This window comes from Rhinopithecus roxellana, chromosome 11, assembly GCF_007565055.1.
Source record: "Rhinopithecus roxellana isolate Shanxi Qingling chromosome 11, ASM756505v1, whole genome shotgun sequence".
Classification (NCBI taxonomy): domain Eukaryota; kingdom Metazoa; phylum Chordata; class Mammalia; order Primates; family Cercopithecidae; genus Rhinopithecus; species Rhinopithecus roxellana.
Genome location: NC_044559.1, coordinates 119,163,695 through 119,178,605, shown reverse-complemented (window position 1 = coordinate 119,178,605; position 14,911 = coordinate 119,163,695). Strand labels below are relative to the sequence as shown.

Below are 14,911 nucleotides of genomic sequence, written 5' to 3'. Positions count from 1 at the left end.
AAAACTGCGCAGATATGCACAGTATTTTCAAGCCATTGTTGTTTCAAATATTTTACAACCTCACATTTAGTTTTAAAGGTATCCATGTCCTAACAGTGCTGTAAAATGTTTCTTCATCACAGAGACAGATGAGATCCTCCTTGTTTCAAATGATAGAAGTAAAACAGAAAACACATTTCTCTCTTGGAAACTCACATGGCTAAGGAAAACAGATGCAATAAAAATAAACACACTCTTCTGCTGACTCAGAATTTCTGGAGATTTCCTATTTCGTCAAGTTTGTCTCGTTTATAAAATGTTGCCCTGGGAAACGTAAAGGAATTAAGGCAGGACAGACAAGTAATAATGCGGAAGGTAAAGGTTGGTGGGGGATAGGACTGCTGTTTTTAGTGGAATCTTCTACATGGAAAGAAAACTTCAGGCAACTTGGGGTGACAAATGTTGTTCTATATTCCTTCCGATTATGGGAGTTTGTGGGGGTGATAAAAACAACAACAAAACACCTAATATGAGGTTGAAATGAAGTTGAGAGTTTGCTTTTTTTTTTTTTTTGAGACGGAGTCTCGCTCTGTCGCCCAGGCTGGAGCGCAGTGGCCAGATCTCAGCTCACTGCAAGCTCCGCCTCCCGGGTTCACGCCATTCTCCTGTCTCAGCCTCCCGGGTAGCTGGGACTACAGGCGCCGCCACGTCGCCCGGCTAGTTTTTTGTAGTTTTTAGTAGAGACGGGGTTTCACCGTGTTAGCCAGGATGGTCTCGATCTTCTGACCTCGTGATCCGCCCGCCTCGGCCTCCCAAAGTGCTGGGATTACAGGCTTGAGCCACCGTGCCCGGCCTGAGTTTGCTGTTTTTAATCGTAGGATGTTAATCTGGACCTGAGCAGAAAATTGGCATGTTCAACATACAAATCTGGATGTCTTGTTATAAGATCCGAAGAAAGTTATCTGTTAATTCAGGTGCCTTGGTTCATTTGTGTCTTGTCTGTGTTTACTAAGAAAAGACAAACAAAGCTAGCAGTTTTAATGGTATAGACTTTTTCACATTTCCTAAGGGCTGAAGTATGAACACATAAATGTATACTGAAAAAAACATTTAATTTCTGTTTTTTGCTTTATTCAGTAAACATTCATTGTGGTAGGTCTTGTACTATCAGAATTCTTGCGTTTTTTAACAACTATATTTCACTGGTAAACTGCATCCTATTCTGGAGATTTTTAGCCTATAAAATAGAAACTTTAAAGAGGAATGTCTCAAAATTTGACCTATTTTAAATGTTATGTGAAAAAGAATGCTTCCTTTATCCAGCATTTCTGGGAAATGAAGTTTGCCTTGCTAAGTACCAACACTTAAAAGATAATTTTTACCAAATGTCTCTGAGGCATATATATAATTGCTATTTTTGTTTCCTTCTTGAACATCTAAAACTTCTGTCTGACTTTGTTGGCTGTTATTTGGAAAGTTAAGGCAACTGGAAGAAAAACCGCTAAGGCAAAACTAATTCTAGATTAGTCATTCTTACACAGGATAAACTAATTCTAGATTAGTCATTCTTACACAGGATAAAGATTTGCTCCTGAATGGTGAAACATCAGATGCCTGAACTACTAGCAGAACAGCTCACCCGTAACGTTTATTCTGCCTGACGTTCCCTAACCTTGGCAAGTAAGAAGAGCTAATTATAATCTGTTCTCACATTTCTCAAAGAGTTTCACAGATAGGAGTTATTATTAACAGGAATAACTATTGGAAAAACACAGGACTCAGAGTAATACAAATGAATCCATCTATGCAAAAGTGCCCTATAATAGTTTTAATAAATAACTTCATTTAGGGCAAGATTAAAACAATAATTAACCCAAAATATGTGGTTCTTAATTATATGTATCATGACCTTATACTTTTACTTGATAAAGCAACATCATTATTTTTTCCCAATTACAAACAACACAGTTTTAAGCAGACATTTAAAAACATGGAAGAAAAATACCACGAAGAAAAGAAAAATAATTCATATTTCTATTTTTCAGAGACAGATATTATATTTTGTATATCTTTCAGGATTTATAGATAGATGTCTTTTTTGATGGATACCTTATTAAAATTGGTTTTACACTTTTCTTTACCATTTTTCTACACTTAACAAAAGACTCTTGTATTATTTAGAGCTTGCATTGGTTGTAACTTTCATATTCACCAATATATTATGCATATTTTCTATTATATGACACAGGTGTTCAGTGTCTAAATTATCTATTAGGCACCTTTCAAAATTTTCCACAATAGTGCCAAAAACCACAGGGAAGAGGACATTAGTAATAGCGCTAAAGGATCACATTCCTTTAAAGCTTTCTGTTTTCTCTTTGACATTCCACTATATAGTAGATTTGTGTTTACTTCAAATGTCACATAATAAATTATTTAACTTTTTCTTCCAAAATCTTCAAATAAACCCAATGAATTACATCAGATTTATTTCGTGGTATTGCATATTCCCTAGGACATTGCTGTGGGCATCTGTACACCCCAGTTTTAGGAGTGCTGATTTAATTTATGATTTTCTAAAAGCATCTGCCTGAATCAATAATGAAGTCGTGCTGTAGAAGCTATGCCTTAAGACTCTGGATTTTGGAGGAGAGAATGGGGCTGGGGAGAGGTACTTTTATTACACAAAATGACAAAGTTCAAGGTTTAATGCCAAAGGTCACAGCGTTTTGTTTTTTTAAATAGTCCTTGACACTAAAGTCTGTTCTATAACATACTGGGGAAGTTGAACCTTTATACTTTGGTGAATGTTAGGTTGTTGTTCACACAATCAGTTTTCACTGTTATTATCTTATTTTGAAAAACAGTAACTTCTTAGGCTACATTTCCTGGGCCCTATGTTAGAATCTGTAGATGAAATATAAGCTCTCAAGCTTCTCTTGCTCCTGAGGAGCTCAAAATTCATAAAATAAATATAAATATGTATTATTCCATTATATACATATGGAATAATATGAGAAATATATGTAAATATATATTCCAGTATATATATTATATATAATGATGTATGTAGAATTATATAAATGAACTGCATGTTAATATATATGTTACTAATGAATAATAATGTAATTAGCAATATATAATATATAATAATACATTTTATAATATATATACATATGGAATATATATATGTATATATACATATTATGGAATATATATATATATATGTATATATAAGACAGAGCCAAGAATGAGTAGAAGAAGAGGTACTGAAGACATGAGCTACAGAAGACTTTTATGGAGCAATGGCTGAGAGAAGTTGAGAAAGCAAATGTTCTAAAAATATATATTCATGCTTGGGAAGATGGAGAATTTTTTTTTTCCTGAGATAAATGGTGAAAAAAAGAGTTTGGAGGCAGATGCAGGCCCATTTAGGGGGTGAAAATGGGAAATTAAAGGAATTTATCACAAAATGGCTTTTCAAAGGACACAAGAATACCAGCAGAGTGAAGAATGTGCCTGGGAGAAATGGGAGGATTTGAGGATTGCTGGAGAAAATGGGTGCCAGGAAATGAGAAATTCATGTGTCTGGGGCCCTAAAAGGCCTAGCTAAGGTAAGATATCAGCATATTTAGTGGTTCCAATCAGCATGACCAGCAGCAGTTTTGGAAAATTCAGATGGTTATATGACCTCAATTGCAAAGACAATTAAAGCCTTTATGGCAGAATATGGGGTGAATAATCTATTCATATTATTATATGAATATAGATCTAGAATCTATTTACAATAATAGATTTACTTATTGTAAATAAATTATAATTTATTGTAAATACGTTTATTTACCATAAAGCCATTATGGCAGAATATCAGCTGAATGATCTATTCATATTATTATATGAATGTATATCTAGAATCTATTTACAGGAGTGTGTTGATAAATAAATGTATTAATATGTGCAAAACGCTTAGCAAATTGCCTGGCACATAGTCTTGAAATTTGTGTGAAAAATTTAAGATATAGGACAAAATAGAATTCAAAATTCAGAATGTGAATGGATTTGGATAAGGTGTTAATCATTAAATCTATAATTATTGGGTGAAAAAGTAAGAGGCTGTTTATGGAATCCCCGAAACCAGGAGGCCTTGATGATCTAGAATATATTTTTCTTATTATTAATGTTACTAGAAAACAGCCTTCGGAGGAGTAATGAAGATGAGAAAGTGGTGATTATATGAGATTTTTAACCTTAAGATTTCAAAGGGGATGCTCAGGCCCCGAATGTAACTGTGGGAGTGACTTATTGCAGAAGCAGGTTTGCACTATCTATTAGACTCAAAGAAGTTGATGTTTTAGATAGGGTGTGTCACCTGAAGTTGAAATTGCCCAAGATTTAGAATCCAGAGATAAACTATGAGAAGAATAAAAATTCAGATGTGTGGCCTTAAAAGAAAAGAAACCTTTGAGTAGGAGTGTTAGGGGAAAAAAAAGAAAAAGAAAAAAAAAAAAACAACTTTAAAAGAGGCATTGAGTAGCTAGAAAGACAATGACGCTACTATTTAATATTTTAAACGGAAGACTCAGTAAGGGAACAAACAGCCCCACTTCCGGGGGAACGTCTTAAATAGCAGAAATTCAGATTTCATTTAAAGGGGTGACTTTTTTAGAAAAGGTGTTTAGAATATAACTTTTTTTTTTCTTTTTGAAATAGAATGAGCCTTCTAGCTTGTACAGTAGAAATGGTTAGGAGAAGGAACGTGGCCTGGGGAAGGGGAAGGGTTAATACAGATGGAGAAGACAGTCTGGAAGATAACAGGTAGCCACAGGGGCCTTTGCCTTGTGCAGTTCTTGTGAACCTTTGGGAATAAGGAAAGCAGAAAATAAAGCTACATTCACCGAACAAAATTTCCTCAGGGTTTCTTAAACAACTTTAGTGCAAAGTTATTTTGTTGCCTACAAGACATGAAAATTTCATGGCAAAGTTCACAGGCAGATAAACTTTACTTCTTACTATATATGACTCTTTCCCATGTGTAACTAGAACTGGACCTGGAGATAAATGTAATTCCTCAGAAATTCCCAAATATTTAGTATATTTAGATACTAAAAATACTTATTCTCATTTTCTGAAAGAATCACTTACCTCCAGTCACACACTCTGGGGTAAAAGAGATGTCATCAAGAGCAATAAAGATGTCCTCATTGCCATCCAAATCAGCTTCAAATGCCACCTTAAATGGACTGTTACTGGAGAGAGGCACATAGCCATATGTCCATCCCGTTCTTTTATTTCCAATCACTGACCACACCAGGATGTTTAGCCCCGATTCTTCAATGGTATACACCTTTAAAAATCATTAAAAAATAACTTTTTATGATTGGATATTAGAAGTATCAGGACATCCAGATGATTGATGAAAGAATGAAATCTCTGGCTATGTAACAGCTCAATATATTGCCTATTGTATTTTCTATCTGTAGAAATTGTGAGTTATAAAGTGAGTCAATGGATGTTATATTTTCCTTGGTTAGTAGGACCTTTGTTTGCTTCTGTCATCAACTTCTGTATGTCAAACTGGACATAATAAAAAAAAAAACTGTAAGTGTCTTAAGCATTTAAAAAGCTGGAGGAGATATAAACACAATTTTTTTATTGTAAAGAACTTTGTCTATGTTAGACTAAGGTTCTGTAACTGCAGAAAAAGAGGACCCTCAAGATACATGAATATGATAAATGAATATGAGATTATAAAAGTCATTTTAAAAACCACAGTAATATGCAGAAAATATTTTAACATTTTGAAGATGGAAATCTTCCTGGATTAACTACATTGATATTCAGCACTTTTTTTATAGTTCAGTGACTAACAAATGCAACAAACAAGAAATGAAAGAGAAATAGTTAGCTTTGAAAGCGACAAACATGCTAGATTTAGTATTTTTGCTTATCAGTAGAAATAATTTTTTTAAAATATGGCATTTTCTAGTGCTGTTTAAAACATCCTATAATTAATGAGGAAAAAGGTAAGATTAAAGAAATATTTCTATATTCTCTTTTTGCACCTAAATTTTAAAGTTAGATACCAAAGTTATATATAATTTGGTAATATAGTAATATTTATATATCATACCATATATAATTAGATACTTATATATAATACTATCTATATATCTCTATATATTTATATTTGGCTTATAGTATACTTCAGCAATCAGTTACACAATGCTTTTTTTCACATGGGAAAATAAGACCCAGAGCAAAGAAAATACATGGATATTAATTTTTTTCTATTGCAATAGTACATTTTTCCAATGACCTCCCTCTTACTAAAAAATCTTACTGTGTCACTGTTTTCTTAGTGTCAAAATTTATCTACAGTTAACTTATTCTATAAAATATGGCCTGGTGCAATGGCTCATGCCTGTAATCCCAGCAGTTTGGGAGGCCAAGGCAGGCAGAGGTCAGGAGATCGAGAGCATTCTGGCTAACATGGTGAAACCCCGTCTCTACTAAAAATACAAAAAGAAAACAAAAAATTAGCCGGGCATGGTGGCGGGCACCTGTAGTCCCAGCTACTTGGGAGGCTGAGGCAGGAGAATGGCGTGAACCCAGGAGGTGGAGCTTGCAGTGAGCTGAGATTGCGCCACTGCACTCCAGCCTGGACGACAGAGTAAGAATCCATCTCAAAAGAAATAAAATAAAATAAAATAAAATAATAATAAATAAATAAATATATATCCAAAATGTATACTGTAAGGAAAGAATACCAGTCATCTTATTACATTTTATGATATTAAATTGACATTCCAGAAATACTACCAAGAATCACCAAATATTCCAGAGGCAGAAGTTAACCATGTTGCTAGTGTCCCCAAGTACAAAAGAAATCTAAGATCAATTTCAGAAATCTAGCTGTTAATGGAAATTAAACAAAACAAAAAGAAATCAAGATGACTATAAACTAAAGAAAAATTTAAAACTTGCCCAAAGTTTGGAAACCTGAAATGTGAGACTTAAACCCTATAGTCAAATTGGACATTTTGGAAAAGATGATTCTCGAGACATTTCTTAAGCAAAAAAAAAAAAAAAAAAAAACTTTTAATGTTGATCCTTTAATTAACAAAAGAAGCTAAGATATTCAGTCTGAAGGGAACTTGGATCTGTTGACTACTTCCAGTCTGACACATAAGCACTCATCCCAAAGAATCTTCAGCCCCAGCATCTGGTGGATACTTGGTTTACAAGCTTATCCAATTATTTTTACATTTCTTAAAAATTAAAAGATGTGAAATGTCTAATTCAATTTGTTGATAACAGAGCATACTATACAGAACCTAATTAAAGTGAACTCTGAGTTTTACAAAAATCTTGGTTTATATCACAGTAACTTAAAAATAAATGGCTTTATTATATTTATTTTGTAAATTTTTTTCTGGCAAAATTACTTTAGAAAGCCAAATTACATGAAAATGTAACTGCAACACTTTTTTTTCCCCAAACCTCTGCACATATTTATTAATGTATATATTTTTATTGATTTTACAGTTTATTTTTCTCTCTGTATTCAGTCTTTTAAATCTTCAGTCCTACATACTCTTGTCAAATTCATTTTCCTTCCATTCTCTTCCTACTCTACTTCTCAAAACCATACCATGACTTTTTCTCCCCCATGTCATGAGCATTAAACTCTCCAATACATGTCAACATATCTTACCCCATTATTTGACCCTACCACTAGCCCCAATTAATTCTGGTCAACTTTACTAACTCACTATTTATTTCAATGAAATTTCGGCCAGTTTGTAGGTAATTTCATTAGCAACATGTATACCTCCAGTGTATTAAATTGAATAATTACATGTTATGGCAAGTGTTTCCATAGCCACTGTGATCAATGAGGAAAACTGGGAGTATTATTTAAGAACTCATAATATTGTTTATTCATTATGTCTAATGGGAAGCCCATTAACAACTAAAATCACAGCATATATTTTTGTACTTCAATGGAATTTACATTACTGTATTCTGAGGGTTTCTTTGTGATAACTCTCAACAAAATGTTTATTTTTAATAACTTTTAAATGTCAATAATTTTCAAAAACCACCATGCTAACTTCCTTGAAAAATAATTAATTCCAATGTCATTTGTTTCTAATTTTACATATATCAAACATACTCTACTAAAACAGCAACACATACCACAGTAATAATTATTTGAAATAGCTTTCTAAAAATTAACTGCTGGATGAATTTGGCTATTTCTTTTTTTTTTTTTTTCCTTACTTACAGTAAGTCTTTCTTTATTGCATAAAAACGTAAGTTGATTGTAGTATGTCTCTCTTTTACAATATGGAGAATTTTCTATTTTAATGTTTTTTAAATTTTAGTCGAACACAGATGCAGTAATATATTAACTGTCAACATTTTATGATGTAAAGTAATAATTTTAGCATAATCTTTGTCATAAAAATATAGATTCCAAGAATATATAAAATATTAAATTACAGTAGAGTTTATGTTATCAAGGTTATATGTAAAGATATTATGTTCAAGCTACTGCTTATAATGTAGAACATCAAAAACTTAAAGAGAACTTGCTAAATTTAAACATTATTCAGTTTCTGAATAACAAAAAAGGTTTTAATTTAAGTAGGGGATTTAACACAAGAAATCGGGGAATTTAGTTATGAAGAATATAAAATTTTTTAAAAAACAGTATAAGCTGTTGAAATGATAAATGGATTTTTTTAAAATGATGTAACAAAATATTTTTATATTTTGACATACTGATTATTAACCAGAAAAATAACACAACTAAATGTCTTGACTTAAATTGTATTGATAACATGAGATATATGAAAAATTCAATATATAAACATATTCATACATATAATCAGAAAATTATTATTATTATTATTTTTTGAGACGGATTTTCTGTCACCCAGGCTGGAGTTCAGTGGCACGATCTCGGCTCACTGCAAACTCCACCCCCCAGGTTCACGCCATTCTCCTGCCTCAGCCTCCCGAATAGCTGGGACTACAGAGGCCCGCTACCACTCCCGGCTACTTTTTTTTGTATTTTTAGTAGAGACGGGGTATCACCGCATTAGCCAGGATGGTCTTGATCTGACCTCGTGATCCACCCACCTTGGCCTCCCAAAGGGCTGGGATTACAGGCGTGAGCCACTGTGTCCAACCCAGAAAATTATTTTTTAATATTTTCCTACTGAGACGAAATTTTAAATTGGAAATTTTCTGAGTGTTTTCCTTGTCCAACCATAAAGCCCAAATGTTTCTGTTTTTAGTTATTTAACAGCTTCTTGAGGGCTTCACCTTTAAATTCCCAGATTGTCAATAGCCATGTACAGTAGATGGAATAAGGTGAACACAAGTACGTATATAAATAAAATAGTCTTCTTAGGACTACACGAGTACATATATAAATAAAATAGTCTTGTTAGGACTTTCAAACATTCATTTCTAGTAGGAGAGTATCTAGAAATCATCATCTACAAGTCATAATTAGGTTGTATGCCTACTATAGTTTTTTCTATTTATGTATTATATAAATAAACATTTGCATATTAAAATTTGTCTTCTTCCAGGGACAAGTACAATATAATGTATCTACACTTAGATCAAACTGTTATAACATATTTATCAGAAAACAATGTTGTGGACCATAGCTTGAACATGTGTACTGGAGGCAACATGGGGAAGGAGGGCAGGAGAGCAGAACTTGATTTTTACTGTGTATAATTATACACAGTATAATTGTGTTATTATAGTGTAACTATTAATTCTTTACAAAAGCAAACACTGAACAAAAGAAAAACAAATAATTTTTTTCTTTTGAAAGTAAAAGATGTTTCTACCATAATCAATTCATCAACTTATTTAAAAGACAAATCCATCTACTTACAAAAACCAGGATTATTCAGGTACTGCTGTGAGAGTTAGTAGTGTTCTTACCATGTTTACAGATAAGGAGACAGAGACACACACACACACACACAACATGCAAAACATCAACAAATCCAGGAGCTGGCACTTTGAAAAAAACTAATAAAGTAGGTAGCTGCTAGCTAGACTAATAAAGAAGAAAAGAGAGAAAATTCAAATAAACAATCAGAAATGATAAGGGTGATATTACCACTGACTCCACAGAAATACAAACCACCATCAGAGAATATTATAAATACCTCTATGCACATGAACTAGGAAATCTAGAAGAAATCCATAAATTTCTAGACATATACACCCTGAAATTGAATCCCTGAACAGGCCAATAATGAGTTCTGAAATTGAAGCCGTAATAAATAGCCTACCAACCAAAAAATCCTAGGACCAGATGAATTCACAGCTGAATTCTACCAGATGTACAAAGAATAGCTGGTACCATTCCTACAGAAACTATAGCAAAAAAATTGAAAAGGAGGGACTCCTCCCTACCTCATTCTATTAGGGCAGCATCATCCTGATACCAAAACCTGGCAGAGATACAGCAAAAAAAGAGAAAACTTCAGGCCAATATCTTCAATCAACATAAATGCAAAAATCCTCAAAAAAAAAAAAAAAAAAAAAAAACTGGTAATCTAGCAGCACATCAAAAAGCTTATTTACCACAATCAAGTAGCCTTCATCCCTAGGATGCAGGGTTCGTTTAACATACAGAAATCAATAAATATGATTCATTGCATAAACAAAACTAAAGACAAAACCACATGATTATCTCAATAGATTCAGAAAGGCTTTCGATGAAATTCAGCATCCGTTCAGGTTAAAAACTTTCAATAAACTGTATATTGAAGGACTATACCTCAAAATAATAAGAGCCACATAGAACAAACCCACAGCCAATATTATACTCAATGGGCAAAAGCTAGAAGCGTTCCCCTTTCAAGACAAGGATGCACTCTGTCACCACTCCTATTCAACACAGTACTGAAAGTCCAGGCCAAGGCAATCGGGAAAGATAAAGAAATAAAGGCTTCCAAAAAGGAAGAGAGAAAGTTAAATTAACCCTGTTTGCAGGTGACATGATCCTATATCTAGAAAATCCCATTGTCTCAGCGCAAAAGCTTCTTAAGCTGATAAGCAACTTCGGTAAAGTCTCAATATACAAAATCAACATATAAAAATCAGTAGCATTCCTATACACCAGCAACAGTCAAGCCGAGAGCTGAGCCAGGAATAAAATCCCATTCACAATGGCAAGAAATGAATAAAATATTTAGGAATACAGTGAACCAGGGAGGTGAAAGATCTCTACAATGAAAATTATAAGACAGTGCTGAAAAATATCAGAGATGACACAAACCAATGGAAAAACATTTCATGCTCATGGATAGGAAGAAGCAATATCACTAAAATAGCCATACTGCCCAAAGCAATTTATAGATTTAATGCTAGTCCCATTAAACTACCATCAACACTCTTCACAGAACTAGAAAAGACTATTTTAAAATTTATATGGAACCAAAAAAGAGCCTGAATAGCCAAGACAATCCCAAACAAAACGAACAAAGCAAAAAAAGAGCCCAAATAGCCAAGGCAATCCTAAGCAAAACGAACAGAGTAAAAAGACAACCTACAGAATGTGAGGAAATATTTGCATACTTTGCATCTTATAAAGATCTAATATCCAGCATCTCTAAAGAACTTAAGTTTACAGGAACAAAAACAACATTATTAAAAATGGGTAAAGGACATGAACAGACACTTTTCGAAAGAAGACCTACATGCAGCCAACAATCATATGAAAAAAAAAAGCTCAATCACTGATCTTTACAGAAATGCAAATCAAAACCACAATGAGATATCATCTCACACCAGTCAGAATGGCTACCAGTAAAAAGGCAAAAAATAACAGATGCTGGCAAGGTTGTAGAGAAAAAGGAACACTTATATTGTGGAAGACAGTGTGGTGATTCCTCAAAAACCTAGAAACAGAACTAGCATTTTACCCTGCAATCCTATTATGGGGTATATACCCCACAAAATATAAATCCTTCCACTATAAAGACATACATACAGGCATGTATGGTCATTGCAGCACTATTAATGGTAGCAAAGACATGGAATCAACCTAAATCCCTATTAATGATAGACTGGATAAGGAAAATGTGGCACATACACACCATGGAATACTATGCGGCCATTAAAAAGAATGAGATCATGTCATTTGCAGGGACATGGATGGAGCTAGAAACCATTATCCTCAGGAAACTAATGCAGGAACAGAAAACCAAATACCGCATGTTCTCACACTTAAGTCGGAGCTAAATGATGAGAACATGTGGACACACAGAGGGGAACCCACACACACTGGGGCCTATTGGAGAGTGGAGGGTGGAAGGAGGTAGGGGGTCAGGAAAAATAATTAATGGGTACTAGTTATTTGGCTTAATACCTAGGTGATGAAATAATAATAATAAAAACCCATGGCACACATTTACCTATGTAACAAACCTGCACATGCACCCCTGAACTTAAAATTAAAAAGTTTAAAAAACTTAATTACTTTGTTGCACTAAAACTTCACCACAATTTCTGGGTTTGGATGTCACTGAATTATAAATAATCTAGGGCATGTTATAAAGAATGCGCCATAGGCAAGTAGGGGAGTGGGTAATAATAATAAACAAATCTTAGAACAATCAGAATTAGGATGAAATAACAATCTACAATTCAGCTGAGTCATTAAAGATTGAGGAAATAGATCACTCTTATCTTTTTCTTCACCTTTCTTATTTAAGACGAAGACCAAGAATCCCACAGTTTCCTTTCTAACACCTCAAAGCAAATTAAATGGGTTTATATAAATGAAATACTTTTTCAAACTCTAAAGGACTGTCCAAAATTGGTTGGTGATTATTTGTGATATAGGGAGGCATTTCTGTTAATCTCTATTATATTTCAAAAGCATAGAACTTTCCCCCAATGTATAACCTATCTGTTAGCCAGAAAGCTGAGCAATGTAATAGGAATTAGGACCCAGATTCCAATCCTGTCTTTTCCCAGATTAATTGAACGTTTTAGGCCAAGTTACTTAATCTCTTTAAATTTCAGTTTTAATGGCTATTAAATGAAAGACATGTTAATAAGCAGAGCTCAAAGATATTGCGGGTTCAGTTCCAGATTACTGCAATAAACAGAATATTGCAATAACATGAGTCATACAAATCTTTTGGTTTCTCAGCACATATAATGTTTACACTACACTGTAGTTGGTTAAGTGTTCAACAGCAGTATGTCTACAAAAAGCCATGTATATACCTTAATTTAAAAATACATTATTGCTAAAATATGCTAATGACCATCTCAGCCTCCAGGTCATAACCTTCTTGCTGGTGAAGGGTCTTGCCTTGTTGGGCTACTCACTGATTAGGGTGGTGATTGCTGAAGGCTGGAGTGGCTGCGGCAATTTCTTAAAGTAAGACAATAAGTTTGCTGCATGATACACTCTTCCTTGTTCAAAAGATTTCTCTGTAGCAAATGATGCTATTTGATAGTATTTTACCCACAGGAGAACTTCTTTCAAAATCGGAATCAATCCTCTCAAACCCTGCTGCTGCTTTATCAAGCACTTTGTCAGCACTTTCTGCTTCACTTTGTACTTTTATGTTAGGCAGGTGGCTCCTTTCCTTAAATCTCATGAACTAACCATCCTCTACTAGCTTCCAACTTTTCTTCCACAGCTTCCTCACTTCTCTCAGCCTTCATAAAACTGAAGAGAGTTGGGTCTTGCCCTGGATGAGGCTTTGGCTTAAGGGAATATTACAGCTGGTTTGATCTTCTATCCAGACCACTTAAGCTTTCTCCATATTAGCACTAAGGCTGTTTTGCTTCGTGATCATGTGTGTGTTCATTGGAGTAGCACTTTTAACTTCCTTCATGAACTTTTCCCTTGCACCCCCAACTTGACTAGCTGTTTGGAGCAAGAGGTCTAGCTTTCAGCCTATCTCACCTTTCAACATGCTTTCCTCACTAAGTTTAATCATTTCTAGCTTTTGATTTAACGTGAGAGAAGTGCTGTTCTTCCTTTCACTTGAACACTTAAAGACCATTGGCCTTTAAGGGTTGGCCTAATTTTGATGTGATCTTGTCTCAGGAAATAGGAAGGCCCGAAGAGAGGGAGAGAGACAAGGGATCCACAAGTCAATCTAGCAGTCAGAACACACACAGTATTTATCAATTGTATTCACCATTTCATATTACAGTTCATAACACCCCAGAAAAAAATACAATAGTAGCATCAAAGATCACTGACCACAGATCACCATAAGAAATATAATGAGGCCAGGCATGGTGACAATTTTAGTAAGTCATAGAGCTGTTAGGGAGGATGATTCAGGCCAATCAAATCTTGCCAAAGATCTACTTTTACTTGGGTGGTAAGTTACAAGTGTGCAATTAATTTTCATTCATAGTATGTAAATAATTTAATAGACAATAAAAATGATGTCCACTTTAGAAAAAAAGACACAGCAATTAAAACTTATAAACACTGGGAATAAGGAAGAACAAAGAAAATCTAACCAACCCATCTAAAGACTCAAGTAGGCCAGACGTGGTAGTTCACGCCTGTAATCCCAGCACTTTGGGAGGCAGAGGGGGCAGATCACCTGAGGTCAGGAGTTCGAGATCAGTCTGATCAACACGGTGAAACCCATCTCCACTAAAAATACAAAATTAGCCAGGGGTGGTGGCGCATGCCTGTAATCCCAGCTAGTTGGGAGGCTGAGGCAGTAGAATTGCGTGAACTGGGAGGTGGAGGTTGCAGTGAGCTGAGATTGTGCCATTGCACTCCAGCCTGGGCAACAAGAGGGAAACTCTGTTCCCAAAAAAAAAAAAAAAAAAAAAAAAAAAAGTATAGTGATAAGAGAAAAGCTTGAAATGCTGGGAGAATTTCCAAAATGTGACACTGGGA

At 34.3% G+C, this 14,911-nt stretch overlaps 1 protein-coding gene across 1 annotated transcript in view; it reads right to left on the bottom strand.

The window, feature by feature from the left end:
- The window catches only part of MALRD1 (MAM and LDL receptor class A domain containing 1), a 706,902-nt gene that overhangs the window by 151,103 nt on the left and 540,888 nt on the right, over positions 1 to 14,911 (bottom strand). The window contains exon 33 of the mRNA XM_030940611.1: positions 5,122 to 5,323. Coding sequence (XP_030796471.1) covers positions 5,122 to 5,323 — 202 coding nt within the window. The remainder of the gene's footprint in view (positions 1 to 5,121; positions 5,324 to 14,911) is intronic.